This window comes from Alosa sapidissima, chromosome 17 (assembly GCF_018492685.1).
Source record: "Alosa sapidissima isolate fAloSap1 chromosome 17, fAloSap1.pri, whole genome shotgun sequence".
Taxonomy (NCBI): domain Eukaryota; kingdom Metazoa; phylum Chordata; class Actinopteri; order Clupeiformes; family Clupeidae; genus Alosa; species Alosa sapidissima.
This window is the reverse complement of record NC_055973.1, coordinates 18,803,881-18,827,319: the sequence shown is the minus strand read 5'-3', so window position 1 is coordinate 18,827,319 and position 23,439 is coordinate 18,803,881. Positions and strand designations below refer to the sequence as shown.

Below are 23,439 nucleotides of genomic sequence, written 5' to 3'. Positions count from 1 at the left end.
TGCCACCCACTGGACAAACATTATAGGTGTAACAGATTCTAACACTGAATACCATACAGGTCTTACATTAACCAACATGATTACCCTAGCAACCAGCATAGAATCTGCTTTATTTAGCATAGCAACCACCATATCTACCCTAGCAACACCATAGCAACAAACCCAAATCCTAGCTACCACCACCATAATGTCAACCAAGCAACCACCATAGCAACCAACACAATTACCCTAGCAACCGACATAGTAAATGCTTTATTTAACATAGCAATCACCATATCTACCTTGGCAACAATCTAGCAACCACCTCAACTACCCTAGCAACAACCTAATAACCACTCAATAATGTCAACCTGGTAACCACCACAGCAATCAACATGATTACCCTGACAACCAGCATAGCAACCACTTTATTTAACATAGCAACCACCATATCTACACTAGCAACAACCAAACAACCATCTCAATTATCCTAGCAACATCTACAATATTGTCAAGTCAAGTTTATTCATGTAGTGCATTTTATACACAGAGGTCATTCAATGAGCGTTACATAAACAAAACCAAACTGGGATAGCTAATAAAAGCATAGACGGGTAATACCCAAAGAATAGTTTAAAAAGTAAAGAACAAAAAAGAAAACATAAAACACACTAGGTAATAGTATATAAAAACATAAAAGCGCAAAAGTGTTTAAAAAGTAATAATTAAAAGACATAAAAAACAACATAGCACCCAGTGAACAGCAGCACTCTATGGAGATTCTTCCAACATGATTACTCTAGCAACCAGCATAGCCATGCAATATGAAATGCATGTATAACCCAATAAAGAAAAATAGGCTACTGCATGAAAAATGTTGCTTTTATTTGCCTTGTTAAATGTAAACATGCACTAAAAATACCATGAATGGCACTGTGAAGGGCATTATTATTGCCAATATTATTAGGCTTTGATTTACCCAAGCCATCGCGGCCCTGAATGGCAGATTATGTTAAATTAGTGAGTGGTTGGCAACACTTGTTGTATAGTAATTGTTTTTGTGCGCAGATCTCAGAGCAGGCTGCCTACATGAACGCGTTTTTGACGGCCTGCTTATGCTGGCGGGCAGCTAGCGGATCGTTAGGAAAGAATGGTCTTTGGTCTTTTTGGGGCTGCAATGAATCGCTGATACAACCTTTAAAAGTGTGCAATGTTCATGCTACAACAGCTGGGCAGCACACTGCTGTTATTGGCCTTCAGAAGGGACAGGTCTACACCAGCCTGTGTGTGTGTGTCTGACACGTGCGTGTGTGTTAGGCTACTAGGCTATATGGTTTGCTAAGCAATTTTCATCAAGCCTACCTCTCTCCATCTAACAGCTGTACAACTTTCTATAGCCATACAAAGCAGCCTAACTCTTCACTATTTGTGTAGTTAGACTAGTGGCATAGACTTGCCTAACTGAATAAGAAAGATGCCAGCCTCACGTCCTAAAAACATCGCATCATCGTGTAACGTTAGAGATCTCTCATCCATTCCAACTTGAATTGACGACTGATAAGAAAGCATTGAATAGACCGTTATGGGCAATAATGTCAACAACCCGTGCATTAAAACAGGCCTAAAATGAACTTACAATCTTAGATAACTTGTACTGACAACGAAGGATGGCGTTCCACTGCACTGTCAGAAACTTTCTTCACGCCCCGCACCCTCTCAACGTCCTAGAGATGCTAATGCCTCGAGTCTACCTACGAGGCAGCCTCAGTTACACGTCCCCTTGGAGACTAGCAGGAGCAACACGTGATGTGGCCACTTACTTATCAGGTTTAGGGGCAGAGAACGGCGCTTTGAGGACGGGCGAGGAAAGTGTCTTCCTCTCTTACGTCGATTAATTTCATTATTTCGGTTTGCAGTATTTGGAAAGGAGAGGAACATTTCAAAGTTGACTAACTTTGCACATCTTTAGTATCGCCATTTTGATTGCTTTCCGGAACAAGTTTGCCTGTTCCTTTTTTCCCCTCAGCCCATCATCTCTATTCACCATCATCAGTATGTCTCGGCGTAAGCAGCCCAACCCCAACAAAGTCAGACGTAAGTCGCTCGCGGATTACTCTTTTAAATCGCTTATTTGTTTATCTGAACATGTATTTTAATTTAAATATAACGGGACAATGAAATGGCAACATTTTAACTAAGGTACAGTTAAGCGAAGTGGTGGCATTGAGTTTTCTCAACTCCTGTTCGCTCGCTTCCTAGTTTGTTTTTTTCCTCCGAGGGCTTGATGCTCCTTGGTCAAAAAAAAAAAAACGAGAGAAAAAAACAAGCATTGGAATTTGACACGTTCTCTTCTCACACGTTATCGCCATTTTTAAGTGACTTTATTGATTTGGTTGATTCAGTCGTAAACACCGATTTAAACTGTTGCGCTTCCTGTAAGTTTGTGATGGGGGCTGCAACTGAAGGTTCAAAGTCTAACAGCTAGCTAACTAGCTGCTAGTGTTGCACGGAGCATCCATATCTTCGTGCACTTTGATCGAATCAACAACTTAGCTGGCTAGTTGACATGCGTAGAGTTTCTGTTTGGCCTTGGCTCACATCTCTCGTTTTTAGTAAAAAATCCATCGGGTGGCTAATATTAACTGTTATTTGAACGCATGTTCGAACAGCGTGGGTTACTTATTTTGTCAATCTAACGTCCATCTCTCACCTAGAAAGCCACACTACCCAAGTTAACGTCTGGTACATTGGCATATTAAACGTGGATTTGATTATTGACAATGATTGGCGACAATATGGGACGTTAAGTAATTGTAAATTAGCGGATACTACTGATTAGCGTACTGCTACTTGGGTTAGTAAACTTTTATTATGGGTTGTAGCGCATCACAATTTTTTTAACACTTAACGTTTAAATATATACGCTTTGAGATTTTTGTTGTGTTTTACACATTTTACTAGCTGATGAGACATGTAGTGGTGGACTGGAGGAATGGATGACTCCTGGTCTCTGGGGTAACGTGAACAGACACATAGCTCGAGCTGTTAGGTAATGGTTGCTAGGCATTTTTCCTCTGTCCCTTGTGCAGCGCCTCTCGCGTTGCCGGTGCTATTCAAGAGCGCAAGAGCAGTGCACGGCAGTAGCCTACTCTGCTTTAGGTAAACGTGGCGAGCCCAACTCGCTCCATGAGTTGCATAAAGCACCATCATGCTTAATTACGTGTAGATGTGTGGGGATTTTGGTTGGTTTTCTACAGTCATTTTCAGTGCAGGTATTAGGTTTTTCAGTTTTTGGGCTGCACATGAAAAGATATCCTGCATACGAACTCCAGTCAATTTAGGATGAGGGAAGAGAACAGATCCGGATGAGCACTTCGCATTCCATTACGAAATTCTACACTGTACATCGGAGGCCTACATCAGCAGCGCTGCTTTGTGCGACCTGTCATTAAAGACCGACTCCTATGTCTCCATTTTATGAGTTAATTTAGTTGCCCATGGAGTAACCAAGTAGACTTTAAGCAACAATAGGCCGCCCTAACTTTCTCTGGAATCCATTTAAGCATTTTAAACAAGTTTTGTCTAGTAGGCTATGTTAGTGTAAGTCCACGCTTTCAGGTTTTTGGAGGTTTGGGAGAGAGGTGCTTAGGCACTGGACTCACTAGGCTACTGTGTGCAGGGATGCTAGAAAACAAGAACCAGAAAAAAGGTTTTGCTCATGGCATCTTTTTCCGTTGATAATGAACGAGTGGGCATGATTTAGGAAATTGGGAGACATCATTTGTTTTTTATTTTTGTTTACTATCCATGTAGATAAAATCAGATTTGCAGATATTAGACCACCAGTGGTTTGCGTTAGTGGTGTGTCACAGTGGTTTGCTGTTATAACTGAAAAAACTAAAAACTGTTTGGACTATAAAAAACGGTGGGGTGTTTGTCACCAACCTGCTAGTGGACTCCCAGAAAATTGATGAGCAAAACACCAGCAGACCACCATATCTGCCCGGAGTGGACAGACAGTGGTCCACCAGTCTCTTGCTATCTGGCAGTGTAAAAATATATACTAATGTTATAGAAATGTTTTAAATAGTTTAAGAAACTACGGTCATCTATGGTCATGGCTTGTTAGTTTTATTGTTTAGATCCAGCCAAATTGCAACCACGGCAGCACCATGGTTCTGGTACTCTATTGTTTGTAATACCCTGGCAACAGAGTGGATGAAATTGTATTGCATTTAAAGCTAATAGAACTTTAGTTTAAGTTGGAACTTTAGTGGAAGTTGGAACTTCAAATAAAGTCAGTCAGTCAGTCAGTCAGTATGAAAGGTTTCATTTCTATAAGACACTAATTACACATGCAGGGGTTAACGGAATCATGTGTTTAGAATCTCACTTATTTCCATTCATCATCTGCAGTCAGCTGCAATATTTTTTGAAAGGCCTGTGTTTGTTTTGAAGTCTTTTAATTGGCTGTAGCAGTTCTTGTCCTGTATATATATCTATTATTTGAACTATAATGTACAACCATGGCCTATCTCTGCAGTCCAACTTTAAGCTGATGGATAACTTATTTTTAGTTGGGGTCTGCTTAAGGTTTCTGCCTGCTATAGGAATTCACCTTTGACATTTGCCCTTTTTACTGTGGGTTTCATGAGGTGTCATTTTTTTTGCCTTATGTGAATAACTTATATAAAATGTATTTAAATTTATTTTGGGTGCATGTTATACTAAACTATACTATGTGCAACTAGCTGCATAGTGAACATATAGTGTTTACCATTTTGTGAATTTTATGCATGGATTGCATTTATCCATGAATTATCCATCCTATTTATCCCATGAAATATAGATGCATAGAGCTGTATGGAATATTGCTGAATTTTATTTTTGATAATGGAAGTTACGTGTTTTGCCTTTGAGTCCAAGCATGTCTGGGTGTGAGAGTGCCAGGAAATGCTCCTTTGTACTATGAGGAAGAAATAATTGTGTCACTGTTGTGATTGGCAGATTGTTATGGACACTTGTTATGACACTTCTTGGTGACAACTTGCTCACCAGTGAAAAGACAGGGTGTTAAACCTTCTTCCTCCTCCCTCCTCCATTCCTAGCTCACCCCTTCCCAACCCCCTTCCCTGCGACAACCTTCAAATAAAATAGGTGTTTACTACAGGTTCAAAGTCTAAATTGACTGCTATCTCTAGTGTGAAAGAATGCTGGCTTCAGTGGTAGAGGGCAGAGGAAAAAGGGATGGGAGAGAAGAGGGGGATAAAATGCAATCCTGCAATCCTACCTTGTTAAACAGGAGAGAGAGGGGGTTGGAGTGTGTAAGAGTCAGACATTAGACTAGTGAGCAAGCACAAAGGAGGGTGCAAGGAAAGAAAGGAAATGTTACACAGTTCTGGTGGATCGACCTAGGAGCACATGACCTCGAAATATGAAGGGGACAGGAGCACATGGTGTCAGGAAACTGAGCTGAAGGAGGAAGAGACAGAGGATGTGTAGAAACAATAGCCCTGAATGAAGCCTCACCTTCTTCACGTGTGTCCTAATTTGTTCATTTTCTCTCTTCAGTATATGTGGAGAAAGTCCATTCTCTGCTTAGCCTTTAGGGCTACATGCATTGTTTGTATGCCTAGTTTACTCAATTTCAAACCAAAGTGTAGTTCCTGAGTATTACATAAGAGATTATTATTTGTATGCATAATTGTTTCCTTTGGCACTGTGACTGGTTTTTAACCTGTTTTACAGTTTTCTATGAACTCATTGCTTTCAGTAAGTAGGCCAAGTTTATCATTGCCTGGGTAACTCGATGATCTGAGAGACTGATAGAGAGGGAAGAGAGGGAGACTCGGCTGAGTCTGTGACTGCTCTTTTTTTCCTGTTTTGTTCCTTTCTGTGCAATTTCTTGTTCTGTCCGTCTCTTCTCTTTCTCCCTCCTTCAAAGTTTGTCTTTGCTGACTAAACAGTTTTGTCAGCTGGCTGTTGTTCATAGGCTGAGGATTTGTAATACCTTCTGGAGTTTAGCCGGGTAGGGGGGAGGGGTGTTATTCACAGACAGCACTTGTTGCTGAGTGGAGCGGTGCAGTGACGTGGAGTGGAGCGGAGCGGAGCGGAGCTGTGCAGTGAGGATGGATGGATGGATGGATGGATGGATGGATGGGAGGGTGGGAGGAGAATAGAGAAGAGACAGAGGAAGACTCTTGGATAGTGTTTGGGGGTGCAGAACAGTGTAGCTTCGTCCAACCAGTTTGTTTTTGTACATTAACCCATGATCAGTTGATGGGAATATCCTGGAATGAATTTGCAATGATCTTTCCTAGAAAGATAGTGTCGTTTGTGATGTTTCATTGATATCACAGACAGCACAGTCACTATCCATTGTTGTGGCTTGGATTTATTGTTCTGTACCATTGGTGGGAATGGGAAAGTGGCAAGTATCAATGAGTGAACAATGTTTTTTTGTTTTTTTTGTGAAAAAAATAGATGCCTCTAGACCTGTAGCAGCAGCAGTATTCTGACGGGTAGCCTAATAGTTCACAATTGTTGTTTGTTGCAGGTTGATTCTTAAAAGCTCTGTTGTGTTGTTGGTGGTGTTTGCAAGTCATGTGTGTTGGCTGTTACAGTTTGCTTGCTAGTTTAATACAATGCTTTTTAAATGGCGTATATGTGACCCATTTATTGTAATTAATCATAAGTTGACCATCATTTGTCAGCAGAGATTTGAATACTACCCCTTTAGGCCTCAATAGCAGCCAGATACTACCCCTTGCCTATTAGGCACCAGTAGCAGCCAGACTGGCATTCCAATACCCTGGTTGCTAGATTAGCAAGGGGCAAACACAGCAGCTGCAGCCATACGCAACCTGGAGATGTACTTTATACTCCACCAAAACTAGAAGTACTCCAACACACATTCATTTATACATTGTGGTCCATGTGCAGCTGGGTTTTGAAGGCTATTTGAGAAACACAGGTGAGAGGCTAACATTCCTGCTAACCTGAGTTGAACCAGGCTTATAACCACGACAATAGAAAATGACTGAGACAAACTGCGAGTTTGAGTCTAAATTTAGTCAGTATAGCTTCTTTAAAGATGCTTTCAATGTATCACTTAGATTCCTTGTATTGCTGCCACATCTTTGCCACACACATGCTCTCCTTTGGCTGAAAAGGTAGTATTGTTTGCTCCGTAAACATGGGACACCTCATCTCCATGGTAACCATAGTACATGCCCGCAGTCAGGTTGTTCCTCTTTTGGTCAGGATGGAAGATGATCACACACCTCCCTTACACACACACACACACACACACATAGTTATTCTCAAGAGCATCGCTTTGCACAGCTGCAGCAGGAGTGGAGGGTGGGGGTTGGGAGAGGATCAGTTAGGAGGGATAGTGTGGCAGCTCTGTAATGGAGTTGTGCACATGTTGGGGATGAGTTTCACAATCACTCCTTTTGTTCTTTCGTGTTGCTTATTAAAGGAAGAGCTTGGTGGTAACAACAACCTAGGGTCTATTTTTAGATGATAAGGAGTGTAAACTCATTGGGTATGTTAACAACGTCAGTCGGAGTAGTTTTGAGTAAGATTAGAATATGCATTTACAACACAAAAGTATATAACACTTGGCTTGGGGAAGTATTTTTAACTTTGTGAGTGTACAGAAAGGTTATAAAAAAAGAGTGTTTTGTGCAGTCTCAGTTCTTCTTCCGGCCATCTTGCTTGGAGAAGTCTGTACAGTTGATTACCGAATGCTGCAGAAGCTACTATCAAGGAACACACAAGGACAAAAGATTATTTTTTATAGCTGTGGAACACAGCACTTAACATGCATTGTCTGTATGTTCTTGTCATGACGACTTTTGGCCATTTTTGTGGGATGACTATTTTGGGGTAGCCTAATAGAGATGTGATGATTCCTGAGTCCTTACTCTAACTTTTTTCGTCTGCTACATCTAAACTGCTACATCTAAACATAGTCCATGCTATAGGTTACTGTCTAGGACGTTCTTTCATTGTGGATGTGTGGAGCTGACTCCATTTTAATCCCTGAAGGTACGATGGATGGTCCCAGTAAAAGCCTGCCGGACTTTGTTGCCAATCGGGCAACAGCAAAGAAAAAAAAAAGAAAAAAAGAGTACATAGCATTCTGGATAGGTAAAGGAGGGGGACAGTACTGGGGGGCGTGTTCAAACTTGGGTGGGTGTAAACTACTGCTGCTCAACATTTGGTTGATGTTTTTGCCTTGAACTTTGGTCTGCATCTTCACTCGTAGTCAAGTAACATGCAGGCACTAGCCCAAGATGGGAGAAGGGTAACCATAGAAAAGAGGAGAATCCAGATTGTTCATGGGTTGTTTTTGTTTTTTGTTTTTCTATTTCTTTTGTATGTGATACAACTACCGGTATAAAGAATGAAGTGTTTAAAATAGCAAAGAGGAGAAAGGTGGGAGACAAGTTTGTGAAAGTATTATGTATTGTACTCTGTCTTAAATAAAAGAACATTGGACACTACTTGCTTCAGCAATTGATGACACTGCGACTGTCCAGTGTTTTTCTGTCTCCCAGCCCCCACAAGTGACCGTCTCCCTTAAGGAAGGAAAAAAAGTTTCACACAAGCACAAATCATGTGTGGTCACTGCATGAAACTGTGTGTGTCTTTCCGAGTGTGTGTCTGACAGAGGGATAGCCTCAGTCTTCATCCTCATGAAGGGTGTATTCTTCTTAGCTTTACAAAGAGCCCTATTATGGGGCTGTGTGAGAGGCGTCTCTGCCTCTTTCTCCATGGATGCTCCCCCATCCCCTCCAGTGATTTCCTCATCTCAAAAACAGGCTTGTTGGAACACAGAGTAGTGGCCCTAGTCAGCATCTTAGTTTAGCCTTCACCTGTCGTAGATAAGGTGATGTTACTCAATAAAATAAAGTTTAGCATACCTAATAGACCTGATATTATAGTAACCAACTGCGGAGTATTGCACAATCATAGGTCATATTAGAATCAGTTCCTATTAGGTAGAAACAACACAGATTTATTGGAGTGATCGTATGCGTCAGTAACCCTTATTAACTTGCAGTGCAGATTATGATATGATGACGTTGACAGTTTGCAGAGCAAATTCAAAGTGGCTGAAGGTTCATCGGATTCTGCCAGACAAACTTTAACCCCTTTAAAGGATGATATTAAGTACAAATGATTTCTCCAAAGTACATCACTGATTTGTTCTGGCAATGCACTGCTTTTTTGGTGTTTGTGTATTTTCGCGCATTTAGACTCGCTGCCAGCGATATGTCAATTCTCTCAAAGGAAATAGCTAAATGGCTGTCAGTATCAATCAAATACAATTTTAACATTATGGGTTCTGATTTGTATATGATGCAATGTGTTAATACTGACATGCAAGAACTAATGTTGATTTAATGAACTTGGCAAAACGATACACAAGCACCAGTGGCTCAATGCACAGAGGAGTACATGAATTAATTTAAAGTAACACTGTTTCTTTGATCATCCATGATTTCATTATATGTTAAGTTACTGTGCCAATTATTCATATTTTTATGAGTATCTATACTTATTTATCTTATTTTATTGGTTTAATTGAATTATTATTAACTATTATTACTTTTCTTTTATCCATTTTATTTATATTCTTCTCCATTTTGTATAGGAGTTGACATGGAGTTGACCAGGTTTACATTTCACTGCTAGTTTTATACTGTTTTAACTGTGGACTGTTAAATTTCTCTTAAAATCGTGAATGTACTTGCTAGTTGGCTGTCTGCTGCAGTAGTTTTTTGTTTGAATGAAACTTTTTTTTTTTAGCCCAACACAGGCAATGCAAGGTGACTCAACAGTTAGCCTTCACTACCGCTTGTCATTTTAAGTCTTTCCTAGCTTTAGATGAAACAAGTTTTGGACAGACCTTTTTGCCCCTTTGCTGTGGATAGGGCTGCTGCTTGTTGCCTGGTTGCTGCCTGGGTTTGGGTGGGGGGAGCCCCTGACCCTTGGCTGGGCCCCCGAATTTATGGAGTTGAGCTGTCACTGCAGCTTCTGAATGAATGTACCATTTGTTGTGCAGACAGACAACTGTCAGAGTAATGGTGGACACTACAGTGAGACCAAATTGTGTCCTACACAGCTATAATAGCCTCCAGAACAGGGAGAGAGAGAGAGAGAGAGAGACGTAGAGAGATGTAGCAAGATGTCGGAAGGAGTGGTGGAGGATTGAGTGAGAGACTTCATTCTGGAGATGGGTAAGAAGGATAGAAGGGAAGCAAGCCTGTATTCTGCTCACTGGGATAAGAGCTACATTGCAGTGCAATGATTGCACATGTTCCAAAGGCCAAGCAAATGGCTGAATCCACCCAATGGTCCTCATAAACTGAAGTCTTCCCAGACAGCATTTCTATCATTTAAGAGATTCTAGCAGATTTGACATAGCAGATGCTTAAAAATTAAGTTTAGGGATGAGTAACTGCAACTAGTGTATAGGTTAAGAGCTAGCTGAATATGGTATTCAGATGGAAAGGAAACTTATTGCATCATCGCATAGAGCTTTGGGCAAATTATCTGAATGTTTTAGAAATACTGTGCTGTAGAAACAACAGGATGACCAGTGGCCCTACATTCACCACAACAGGCAGGGAATTGTACTTACACTTAGTTATGCCTTTTGGTCAAAAGAAACTACCCGTTTCTGCCCGTCTCTGAGATCTTAAAAGGATGAATAAAATGAAATGTCTGTTGAGATCAGTGCACTCATAAGAAAAAAAATTGTATAGCTAATTCTTTGCTCCCGATAGATGACATTATATATGAGCTGTGCCAGGCATTTCAGCAGGGTGGTTGCATGTGACCAGAGTTCCCTGTTGCAGCCACAGTCTATGACTGTGCATCAGATGACTTCAATTATTGTTAGCAGTTTGTTTCCTGTTTAGATGTCTCATTTCTGCAGCTTTAGAAGGAGAAAAGGAAAAAGTGCTGACTGGCAAGCATGCGCAAGATGTCTCACTTTCAAGAAGGTTTCACGTTTTAGAGAGAATGTGGGTAGGCAAACTGGGAAGTGTATTAGGTTGTTGCACAATGTTCAGTTCAAACAGGCCATTTGCCATTATCAATTCTTGTATTCTGTATACGTTGTGTAGTTTCTTGCTTGAATTTAAAGCAGTGGGGTTGGTTTAGTCATATTTGTGCCTTCTATTAGGTTTCTCGACATGCTCTTTAATTCTGATAAAGATTTCCCTTCCTAGTGTACCTCCTCCCTTTCTCATTGTCCTTGATGAGCTGTGGTTGACAGAGCAGGGGCCAAATGAACAGACGAGTGCAGGCTTCTCCTTGGAATGTAGACAAAGAACCGGCTGATCTTGTCTGTTAGGATTCTCACTGCTAAAGTGTTTCTCTCTCTCTCTCTCTCTCTCCCCCCCCCCTCCCTCTCACACACACACACACACACACACACACACTCCCCTTGCTCTCCGTCTTCTGCATTGCTCTTCTCACTCGTACATTTGCACTCCTCTTATCACTGTCGGCAGCTGTGTTTTCCACAAATGCTCTGTCTGCCCTTATAAGCTCTGTAGTAACAGGTCCTGAGTCTTGATATGTGTTGAAGGCACACAAGTCATAGGAGTTGATGTACTAAGACATTAGTGTCTGTTTGTTTCTTCTTTAGTTGTTTAGTACATTTTATCCGAGTTATGTTCATAGTTTATTACAAAGATGCACATTTATTACATTAACAAGTTAATTTATCATTGCTCTTCTCAACTGTAGGGGAATCCGATAGCAAATCTTCAGTGCTGCTTTAAACATGGCATTTTTATGTACGAACAGACCGCACATGAATTAAAACGCATTTTGCGGGGCACAGGGCAGCCGTCAGGCAAGCTATGAAGAGAAGTGTTAGGCCCAAGAGCAAAGGTGTTCTGGCATATGTGTGAAAACAGTGTATGTCTGTTTTGTGGTCAAATGTTTCCGCAGGTATAATCCAGATTGTGATGAAATGCATTCATAGGAGAAACTTTCAGAAACAACAGTACCAGTATTCAGAGCACCGGTTCTGCTTCTTTGAACCACTCAGAAGCAACTTTGGCTTTCCTTTTAATGTTGTCTTGATCCTTTTAATGTTGTCTCAATTCAACTGTGCCCGTGTTTGAATGAATATTACTGTTCAGTTGTGGGCACCGCAAATAAATGTTGGAGGGCGGTGACGAGCACTGTTTACCTGATGAAGTGAGTGCTTAGTAAATTCCTCATAATATAGCAAGGCATTTTGTGTGCTTTCTGCTAGTGTCAGCTGTCCTAAAACCACGGTCACCTGTTGTCTTTGCCTATTAAACTGAATGGGAACAGTAAATCAAACATTTTTAAACAAATGTGCTACACAGAGCAGAGAGGCCATGCACTATCACTTCTTGAACATTTTAGTCCCTAACTTGACACACATGCAAAAAGTACTTGAAGGCTGTGTCCTTGAGCAGGGATATTTTGCTACTTTTTGTCATATTGCTAGGGGCTGCCACATACAAGAGGTGCTCCATTTTAGATTAGGACATGAAATGTTTGTCAGCTTCTTTTCCCTGTTTGCTAGTCTTCCTGTGTGTTATGGGTGTTATTTGATTCAATCGCTGCAAGGCCTCTCTTTTACTTGTCAGTGTGAAATCTTTTCTGGAAACATGTCTGCTTTGTTCCAACTTGAAATGCTTCCTCCACATCAACCCACTATAACTCCCCTTGTGACTCTCAATTAGGCAGTCTTACCAGCCACTAATCTGATAATCTGTTTCTCTCTTTGCCTCCCATCCTCCTTCCTCTCTGTCTCTCTCATCCTCTCATCCTTATTCTGTAGTCTTCTGTGCCCCCCCCCCCCCCAACCCCCCACATACATTCTTTGACTCTGTCCCTCATATGATGGTTCTTGACGACTGTTCCTCTTCAACCTGTTTGATCTTTTACTATTCTCTTTCTCTCTCCCTCACCCCCCCCCCCCTCCTTTTATGTGTGAGACACACAAAGACACTTCATCATCCTCTCCTTCTACACTCGCCAGCTTTTCCAGTTCTCACATCCTAAAGACGATAAGCTGTTGTTGGCTTCCTAAGTCTTTCTGTCACTCTCCTCCATGTCTGCTCCCTCCATCCCTGACCTGCTTTCCTCCTGACATGGCCCAAGGTGGACTATTTTATATAACCACATTTAATGAGGCCAGAGATTACATTCTAGGAACATTCTTGCTCTTTCTATTTGTCACCTTCCTGTTCTCTCGCAATCGTAGACAGAGGAGCGACTGTTTCACAATGAAGTGTTTTTATTTCATGTACAGGCATCAAAAAGAGATTGATTTGTGGGTGAAAGTTCTCTTATGGCCAATTTATAATAAAGAAGCAGCAACCACTCATTTCTGGAAAACAGCTCAGATACCTGTGTGTGTGTGTGTGTCTTTATTATTGATCTGCGTCTGTGTGTATGCACATTTTTGTTACTAAACTGCATCTCTTGTCATCTCCTTTTTCAGTGTAAGCAGTGTGTGTTTGCTGGGCACGTGAGGTGTGTAGTGAGGTGAGGTGAGGTGACCTGCACCCCGCTCATCTGTGACCATCTTTAGCACCTGTATCTGTGGATGGGTAAATATGTCGCCCGATAACTGCTTATATGCACACCACTGCTCGACACTGTCCCCTGCAGCTGAAACCACCTGCAGCATGCCTGCCCTCAGACCTGTTGTTACATGCACAGACAGCATGGAGCACTTTGCCATATGTGTACATTTGAATATAGTATGCTTATGTACATTTGAATATAGTATGCTTATGTACATTTTAATTTGGATTATTTTCCCATCCTGCTTTTTCTTTCCTCTGATAGCATTTAACTATACATCCATATCCATCTTGCCAATACTGTCCCATCCTAATTCTTTGACTTGCTTCTTAATAGTCTTGCAATATGCTTTATCACATTTTTCTTTGGCTGCTGTGCTGTCTGACTTAGTCAGTGTGCATGACACATCCTGTTGTCTAAACACAGTCCTACCGTCTCCTCCAAAGCTTTCAGGATAACACCGCCAGCAGGCCTTTCCCTCCATCTGATTGGCCACAGACTCATGCATACACACACACACACACATACAGAGCCATGCAGAATCTTTCAGACTTGGTGAATGTCCTCAGGGTTACGCAGCCTCTTTCCCCAGGTGTGCCTACACCCTCTCATAACTGTGGAGATAAAGCTTTGTGTGTCAGCTCCACTCCCCATTACTCAGTCAGGTGGTATTACCTGATTTGTGGTACAGACTTTGCACCATACTTTTTTTGTTGTTGTTGCAAAATAAACATATGGTGCCTTTCATAGTCCACCACAATAGACACAAAAGAGCTATAGACTCAAAACCTGACTACTGATTTGCTTTTTTTGGGTGACTCTTTGACTCTTGTTTGGTAGGTACAGCTAGAGTTTTTGGGGGCCTCACAGCTAGTCAAAACCTGCCCAGTCTCCTTGAGGAGGAGTGCAAGCCAATGCTTGTCTGAGACAACAGCCAGTGTATGTCCATCAGTCAGCAAACTGGTATCCCTGGTGTGAGGTGATTGTAAACACCAATCTTAATATATGTCAGTCTGTCTGGGAAAAGTGTCTTTTAAGTGTGTGGATGCAACTCGAAGCGTGAAGGTGTAGCATTCTTGAATTTGATTCTGCCCAAAACTATACAGGTTAATGCTGTGGGTGCTTATAGTAAGCCTACTGTATATAGAGCACTCCCCTATTTCCACCCATCCCTTTACATGTATGGGCCAATTGATAATAATTTCCCTACTAACCAAGACGGCAGATTCGGGAAAAAACATAAGCTCCTGTCCGAAAAGGGTATCTTACCTAAATTATGTTTGTGCCGAGAATGACAATGTACAGTCACTCGAAGTGCGGTAAACAGTGTTGTAATACTGCGTGTACAAAACCGCATGGAGGTCGGATTTTGTCCACATCTACACACCTCTCGCTACGGAAACATGTAAGGTTGTTTAATGAAATTATAAATAAAAGAATATATATCTTTTTTAAATTTTCAATCAAAAAGGACAGAAATTGTTCCATTTTGAGAAGTAACAACCTGATCAGATGGTTTCAAAAACATGTTGTATAATACCTACACAAACGAAATACATAAACAACAATGGATCTCCTCGAATTAGTTATCTACGTTTTAACAAGAATTAGCTGCACCAGTAGCCTGACGAGCCAGACCCACATTAAAATGTAGGGTCTGGGCACTCACCGTTCGCAGTGCTCAGTCCGAGGGGCGGGATAATCGGTTGTCTTTCAAATTCCCTCTGCACGCAATAGGACAGCGCTATGAGTCCCATGCGTTTCCCACCAGCGGAGCTAGTTGGCTAGTTCAAACTTTTGCCAACTTAAAAAAAGCTTAACTCGTGTCACACTGTTGGCCAGCAGCAACATCCATCTTCTTTGTTTTCAAGTAGCAGGGAATTCAAGCCAAATCGTTGCAACTCTGCCATCAATCATTATGTTAAGCCCTCCTAACGACTCTATACACGATTTGATTGGCCTGATAGAAGTTAAATTTTTCGAGCTCACAAGCCAACCGAGAGTTGCTAGACTAGCCTTGGAAAGCAAATGTAATTTGCTGTCACTAGGGTGCGTCTAGATTTCTAGGCTACTGCACCAGTGGTTCACCATACATTTAAAACAAGCATGTGAGAATACAGGCATACATGATGCCACTGTGCGTAAAAACTGGGGGAAGCAACATGTCAGGTTACTTAGATAATGTGCATCTTAGTAGGCTTGTATCATTAGACAGAAGGACGTTTTTTGAACACTACTCAGCAGTCTTTTCTGGGGTTTGAAAGTCCTGTACAGTTTGATAAATGTGTGTGGCTGAACATGATGTGCTGTTGAGTGTGCACAAAGGTAGCATATGTGTGAATGTGCGTGTTTTGCAAGTCAGGACAGGGCCTATTGATTGCATGAGTGGTGGAGACTAGCAAGGGAGTGTTAGGAGAGTAAATGGAAGAAGAGAAGAGGATGGCGGGTGAGGGGGTACATTTAGGGATGGTGAGAAACTTTTTCCTTCCTGGAGGAGGGAGAGATGAACAGGAATAAAATAAAAAGTGGGACAGACGGACACTGAATGCCTCAGAAAAAGCAAGTTCACATGGACACACATTCACACCTATGACACAAACTTTTCCTGTTTTCCCAGGGAGAGAAAACTGGTACTGGAAATTCAAGTAGTCAAAGAAGAAAACCTGCATGTTGAAATCCTTTGTGCTGCTTTTCCTTTTCAGTGTAATTTACCCCCCTGGTGTTTAGTCTGTTTTGCACAGGACTATTTGACCTTTTTACCAGCCACCTGTTAACATCAGAATAATTAAAAATTATACAGCTGTGTATGTGTGTGTGTGTGTTGGAGTGCTTCTTAGGTGGACTGAATAATCACAATCTACTGAACCGTTAAGACAACGGGACAACCGCAAGTTGTGTTCTCCACTCCCTATTTTACAAACAATTGTCAGGGTGTGGCAGTGTGCTAGTGAGAATGATGGAAGCAGGGAGCTGGAAAGAGCTACATCTGTTCCTAGCCATCAATTACACACACACACAAACACAGTATCATAGATCTGATAGAAGAGTAAAGGTTGTTGGAACCTTTGCAATATATGCAACATATTCCCCGGGTAGTGATCTCCATTCTAAAAAATAATTATTTGCCCTCTGTCTCTCATCTTCCTTATCATTTACCCAATTGAAATCCAGCGAGTTTTCACATAAATCTCAGTTTCTCAAGGTCAACGAGAGCTCACAGACATGCCCCCAGAGTGCTGCCTGGCTATGTTAACTGCAGGCTTTAGCAACTCCTAAGTAAAACGATTGTTTTTGGGGGGTTTTCGGACCGACAATAGCCTACTCCGTGACCTTGAGAAAAGGAGATCTATGTGAAAACTCTGTGAACTATGTGAATTTCTCCTTTAACTCGACTGAAATGTTGAAAAACATTTAAACATCCAACACTCTTAATAGAAGTGCATTTCTACTACTATTTCTGCCTGCTTCATCTCAGGGCCTCTGCAGGAGGGAGCTCAGCAATGTCCTCTCATACTTTCTGTCTCCGTTTTGTTGAGGAAGAAGTGAAGAGAAGAGCTTGTCAGAGAAGAGCTTGTTGTTAGACCGTGAAAAGGAAACAACAATTAGGAGAAGCCTGGAATTACCTCTTTCTTTTCTCCTCTCTCTCTCTCTCTCTCTCTCTCTCTCTCTCTCTCTCTCTCGCATGACAAACATAGATATGCATCCAAGATAAACAGGCAAACTGGTGTCAGTGTGTGTGTTTTCACATGCATGTTTGCTTTATGGTGTGTGTGTGTGTGTGTGTGTGTGTGTGTGTGTGTGTGTGTGTGTGTGTGTGTGTGTGTGTGTGTGTGTGTGTGTGTGCATGTGCTTTTGTGTGCCGTGTGTTCATGATTTGTGTGTACATGCATGGTATGAATAAATGTACATGGGTCTGTATAGAGGTGTTGTCTAACTCCTGTCCCTTTTTGTGGGGGCCTGTTGGCTGAGTGAGAATCTGACTACAATCCAACATGGACAATACACACACACAGACACAGACACACATACACTTTTGGAATGACAGGTTTGAGCAGTAAAGCATTGGCTGTGCTGATGCTGTTGTGATGTGACAAGGAGGATAGAGGACACAGCTTGTGCCTTTTACAAACTCGTATATGTGTGCGTGTGTGTTTTCCAAGTCCATAATTTCTGCGTTTTCAGTCTATTATTTTTCTCTGTTTCCTTCCTACGTCTCCTTTATTTTCTGTAGTGATGGAGAATGGTCCAGAGGACAAGTTGCTAGGGGAGGAAGCTGCTCTCACAATGACCACCAGAGAGGAGGAACCAGAAGAAAAGTGCAATGACCTCCACACAGAAGACCTAGTTGAACACAGAGGTGAGAAAGGACAAAGGAGAACTGGAGTGCAGGTATCCCCTGGTGCTCTTGGAAGGGTCAAGTGTTCATTACCGAGGAGAGGAAACATTTCCATATCCAGGCACTGGGTAGGATTGTAAATATTGGAAAGGCTTTATTTTTTAGGGCTAAAGTATTAACATACACCAACGTGTATCGGCCTTCCGGCCTTTATCAGGGTGTAGATAACAAGCAGAGCAGAGCCAAGCCATAATTATAGTTGCATTAATGTCAGGTGTGCCACTCTGGCTCATGCAACACATTTCAGAGACACAGACCCTGTTTACACGTACATGGTTATTTTGAAAAATGGAGACATTTTCCTTCGTTTGTGCTATTCGTTTACACGCAAATGGAGAATTCTCGTCTGAAAATAACGGCCAGAGTGGAGATTTTGGAAAACTTTTGTTTGCACATTTGTATGTAAAATGAGAAAAACTGAGTTTTAGGCAGCTGACGTCACAGTATGTGCCAGAACTTGCACCTGCACCAAAAGTGCGACCTATGTTTACATTTTGTTCCAAAGAGAAAGAGGAAGTGATTTGTTGCTGTTGTTGCTATTTTTGGGATTCTGATTGGCTAATGTGGGCTTGAGCTTCTCGTTACACTGCCACCTAAAGGTTTGGCATGCTCTTTACGGCATATATACTGGGATTAGTGTAAACAAAAACTTTTCTGAAAACTTACTGAAGCTGTGCACAATGTTATTTTTTGAAAACGGAGAGGGTGAAATGTCCTTTTATGAAAATAGCCGGCCACATCTAAACGTAGCCACAGAGGTGAGAAACTTGAGAAATGCCGTGGAGTGGTTGATGTGATTGTCCAGATCTGTGCAATCAGATTGTGCAGACAATACCAACACCTACTAGCATCCACTCCCAGTACATCACAACACTTGTGTTCTGTCCAAAAGTGCATGTGTCACTAATCCACATAACCTTTTCTAGGGAGAAGAGATACAGCAATGAGCACTGAGAATGGGGCAGCGGGTGCTGATGACATGCTGGAGGAGACATATGGGGTGGACCTCTCCTCCATTAACTCAATGATGTCCACTGTGATGAGTGTGTCCACGCTGAACGGGTCGGGGGTGGATTCAGCCTCATGCACCCCCACAAAGAGTCCTGTCCACAGCAAGTCCATTAACAGCAGATCTCCTACCATCAGCCGCGCAGCAAGGAAGAATCCGGTACACACACAAAATATATATGCACGAAGATGATGCCTTTGCATAACACACACATATATGCAGACATGCTGACCTGAAACATTTCATAAACATCATAAAGATTCCATACACTCTGGTCTACACATTCATTCATAGTTTAATCAGTCACACACACACATACACACACACACACACACATATATAATATGATATATATATATATATATATATATATATATATATATATATATATATACACACACACACATATATATATATATATATATATATATATATATATATATATATATATATATATATATATATATATATATATACACGCACACACACACACTCACGGTAAAGCACTCAGTTTGGTTTTGGTAGTGTACCAGTTACGACATGACAGCAGCGTAAAATGTTATCTTCACACGGTATGGGTATTTCATGGTCTGTGATAGACAGAATTAGCAAGCTAGTTGGTTATCTGGTCATAGTAAGCCCATGATTAAATGTTTAATGTGCCAGGAACAACAAGAAAACCTTACAAAGTCCTCCAAGCTGTTGTGTTGTTAATCAAATTAACAAACCAAACAATGCCATGAACCGGCAATTTACCAGCCATCAACACCTGATTGGCAGTCGTTCACAAAATGCACTCCTCATTTGCATAGTATTCAGCTTTGCTTATCATCATCATCACCTGCTCCCAATAGACCTCTGAAGTTTGCCTCCAAAAAGTACCCAAAGCTGCCATCTTAGCCCATAGAGGAGATCCGAGTGTTAATCAAAGATAACTACCTATGGCCATTTGCACTGCAAATTTTGCTGTCTTAACATACTGAAATGTACAGTACCCATTCGAAAGCAGAGGACAAAGGTGTGTAGAGTAAAACATCTGCATTTCAGACTTCTTTGTTCCCACGAGAATTTAACAGGTTCGATAATTCAAAATCCCCATGTTATTTTCCCATAAGAAAAATCACAATATACCAGATCCTTATGGGCAAAGATGGCAGTTTTTTTTTTGTAGATGAACTTCAGAAGTCTATAGAAATGAATGAAACTCCAGAAATTGGCTTCCCTCAATTCGCTGGCATGCATCAGTACTATACCATAAGCCTTATCATATCCTCAGATGCATCTTTTTGAATATTTTGCCTGTAAGTGGAATTGGAAGAACCCCCTTGTTTCAGTTTGGTAGGTCAGTCATTAAGCGCTTTCAGATATAACCTCCGGAGTATATGCAGAGGTTTGTCAAACGGAGGTCCTACCCTTCGGATGATTCAGATATGATGCTAACCTGCGGACCTTATACTGACCTTATACGGACCTATGTGTGAACGACAGGACTTTTTACTGGCTTTTCCCAAATCACGAAAGTAACGTCGACGCAGCAGTATAGTAGCAGATAGCATCCATCAGGCAAGTGTTATTTAAATAAACTCCTGGTGTACCTACAACCTTTTCAATCCCTCGTTTTATGAGTAAAGAACATACTGCAGAAGTTTCGTACCATTCAGGGCATTATTAGTGGGGTAATTTACGAGATAAAAGTTGGTTCCATTACGCCTGCAGAAACTCATTAGTTTCTGACAGGGCTACTCGTCCAGGGTTCGACCAAGGGAAAACAGGTTCTGGGAGGGTGTTTGGCTCGGGGTCATGGTGCAAAGGACCCTAGGGTGAAATTACTCCGAACCATCGCTTTAAGTGGTTCGTTTTTTCATGGTTTATTTTTTCCAAAAGCATCCTCTCCCCATGTGTCTATTGCATTTACGTAAGGAGCTTTGAACAAAGTTAGGTTTTCTTCATTTTCATAACACTGGCATTTAAGTCAGATATAACCACATGGACGCACGAAAGAAACGTCACCGACACGCCCTCTCACTAGGTGTGAATTTTAACCCTCTTCTACGCTTCGTTCAGACACAGCACATTTACATAATGTCCGGAGGAAATACTAGGGGGGGAGTAGTAGAACAAACGGCTAAATTCCATTCCAAATGACCGGTTATGTCGTTCAGATATACGGCCCCACCGTTTAACATCCGCAGAACCTCCGGTCTTACACGTATGTCTGAAAGCGCTTATTGATGTGTGCGTGTGTGTGGCAATCCACTACATGCAGTCATCTAAGAGTTAATGATCACAGCTTTTGTCAACAACCAGTCTGTGCTAGTGCTCAAGGTGTCAGGTTACTCAGATCAGCTACAAGTACATACACACCTTTCCTCTCAGGATACATTGCCTCCCTCTCTTGTACAAAACTCAATACAACTGGTTACCTGACTGTCAGTCTTTTCGATTGCAGTTGCTCATACAAATAGTATTTAGGTGCCCCTTTTTTCATTACTGAACCAAAGCAACAGACAGACAAAAGCTGTGTAGATTAACTTAAGACGTACAAGAAGGGAAAACTATTTTGTGATAGACTTGATGACTGTATTGACATGCCTATTATTTGCAGTGAGACACTACTTAGATTGTACACTGTTGGTGTTAGGGTTAGGATTTGTCTTTTATTGTAACTTTGGCAAAGCTGCATTAAACCATCAAAGTCCTTTTAGGCAAGTCCCCCCACTCGGCGGCCATCTTGGTAATGCACTTTGGGCTTGTAATCGGGCAGCTATTTTCCTATTTAAGTGAGGGGAGGCATACGTAAGGAAGAAGGTCATAGGACATAAAAAGTACATCAGGCGAATCTGTGTTTAAATTAAAGCTGAATTGAACGATATAAATATGCCCCCCCCCCCCCCCCCCCCCTAAATGGATAGGTAAATGTGGTTGGTTAGGCTACGCTGGATATGTGTAGACAACTGCCATGTTGGTGTTACAAACTAACCCCATGAATTTCTATGGAGGATTCTTTGAGTGCTGTTTCTCCTCACTAGAAAGTCGCTGAAACCATGCTGTCAACACATAACATAGGACATACACATTTAATGTTCATTGTTAATCCATATGCATGTGCATTTTTCCTTTCCAACTTTGTACAAAGGTTCTGTGTGTGTTTGTCTTCCAGGAAGCCAAAGAGGAGGGGACATCTTTCATCTGCCCTCTATGTGACAAGGACTGCTTAACCCAGCATCAGCTCACTACACACATCCGCCAGGTACTTGCTCATACAGCAACATACCAGTACATACCACTACATCAACTCACATTATACTATTCCTTAGACATTTTGGCAGTGAAGTGAACAACAATGCTGGGTGCTATTGTTATGTTCAAGATTTCTGTAGCCAATAGTGTGTCATTTCCTAGAAACCTTGCAACAGCAGACACTTCTGCAAATGATTGGCTATGGGAGACAGTTAAATATATAGATCAACAGGTATCTTACGTTTGTATCATCAGCTGTAAAAACAGTATAATGGCCAAGATTCTTGGATTTCCCCTTGAGGATCAATATAGTATCTATTTATCTATCTATCTAAGATTGGTACCTCAGAATGCCAGGCTGTTGCTATGGAACCGATGTGATGGTCATGTTAACATCCCTAAGACAGCACTGCATTGCTGACACTGGCTCTGTTTGTCTTCTGCCACTCCAGCACAATCAGGACAATGGTGCAACTGACCACTCATGCAGTATCTGCGGCAAGTCCCTGAGCTCTGCCAGCTCATTGGACCGTCACATGCTGGTTCACAGTGGTGAGCGGCCCTACAAGTGCTCTGTATGTGGACAAACTTTCACCACCAACGGCAATATGCACAGGTCAGAATTTCTAACGCCCGCCTGATTTTTTTTTTTTTCTAAGTTTTTCTCACATTTGTATCTTGGTCTCATTTTCTTGATCTTATTGTCTCCCTGTCTCAAAAGCCTTGCTCTAAAGCCAATATCAACACAGAGACCAAGTTATTGCCTTTATTTACATTAGCATTACAAAAAGCCCCTAATCACCCATTCTTAAGTAAGAAAATAGTTTTCACGTGTCATTGTTTTAGAGGCTTTGCCAGATACTATACTTTAGCTGTGGCAATATATGTTACCTTTTGCAGAGAGAGATTTCTTTAATGCTCCTTGAATTGAGTGTGTGAAAAGAGATGAGTGTGCCTGATGGAATGACCGTTTGATCGTTTGTCTAGCGCACAGTAGAGATGATATGGCAATCCTTATGCACCTTGTCCATGATTAAAGTAAATGATAATGTACTGTCCCGGTTTATTATTAAAAAATAAGTCCCGACAGGGCGAACAGGACCCTGACATGAAGCGGGTCTTGTTATGTGGTGAAGGGACTTGTTTTCCAAAAATTTCCGGCGGACAATACATTTCCCCGCATATTATAAGGCTACCTGCCAAAATGAGAGAAGAA

General features: G+C 41.5%; 1 protein-coding gene across 3 annotated transcripts in view; it reads left to right on the top strand.

The window, feature by feature from the left end:
• Positions 1 to 1,749: 1,749 nt before the first annotated feature.
• The window catches only part of rreb1a (ras responsive element binding protein 1a), a 38,174-nt gene continuing 16,484 nt past the window's right edge, over positions 1,750 to 23,439 (top strand). For 2 of the 3 annotated variants that reach the window (XM_042067320.1, XM_042067318.1), the window contains exons 1-5: positions 1,750 to 2,073; positions 17,810 to 17,935; positions 18,901 to 19,142; positions 22,144 to 22,233; positions 22,676 to 22,839. In XM_042067320.1, coding sequence (XP_041923254.1) covers positions 2,034 to 2,073; positions 17,810 to 17,935; positions 18,901 to 19,142; positions 22,144 to 22,233; positions 22,676 to 22,839 — 662 coding nt within the window. In that variant the 5' untranslated portion in view covers positions 1,750 to 2,033. Of the gene's footprint in view, positions 2,074 to 13,492; positions 13,602 to 17,809; positions 17,936 to 18,900; positions 19,143 to 22,143; positions 22,234 to 22,675; positions 22,840 to 23,439 lie in introns of all 3 variants that reach the window. The other variant, XM_042067319.1, reaches the window with a different exon arrangement.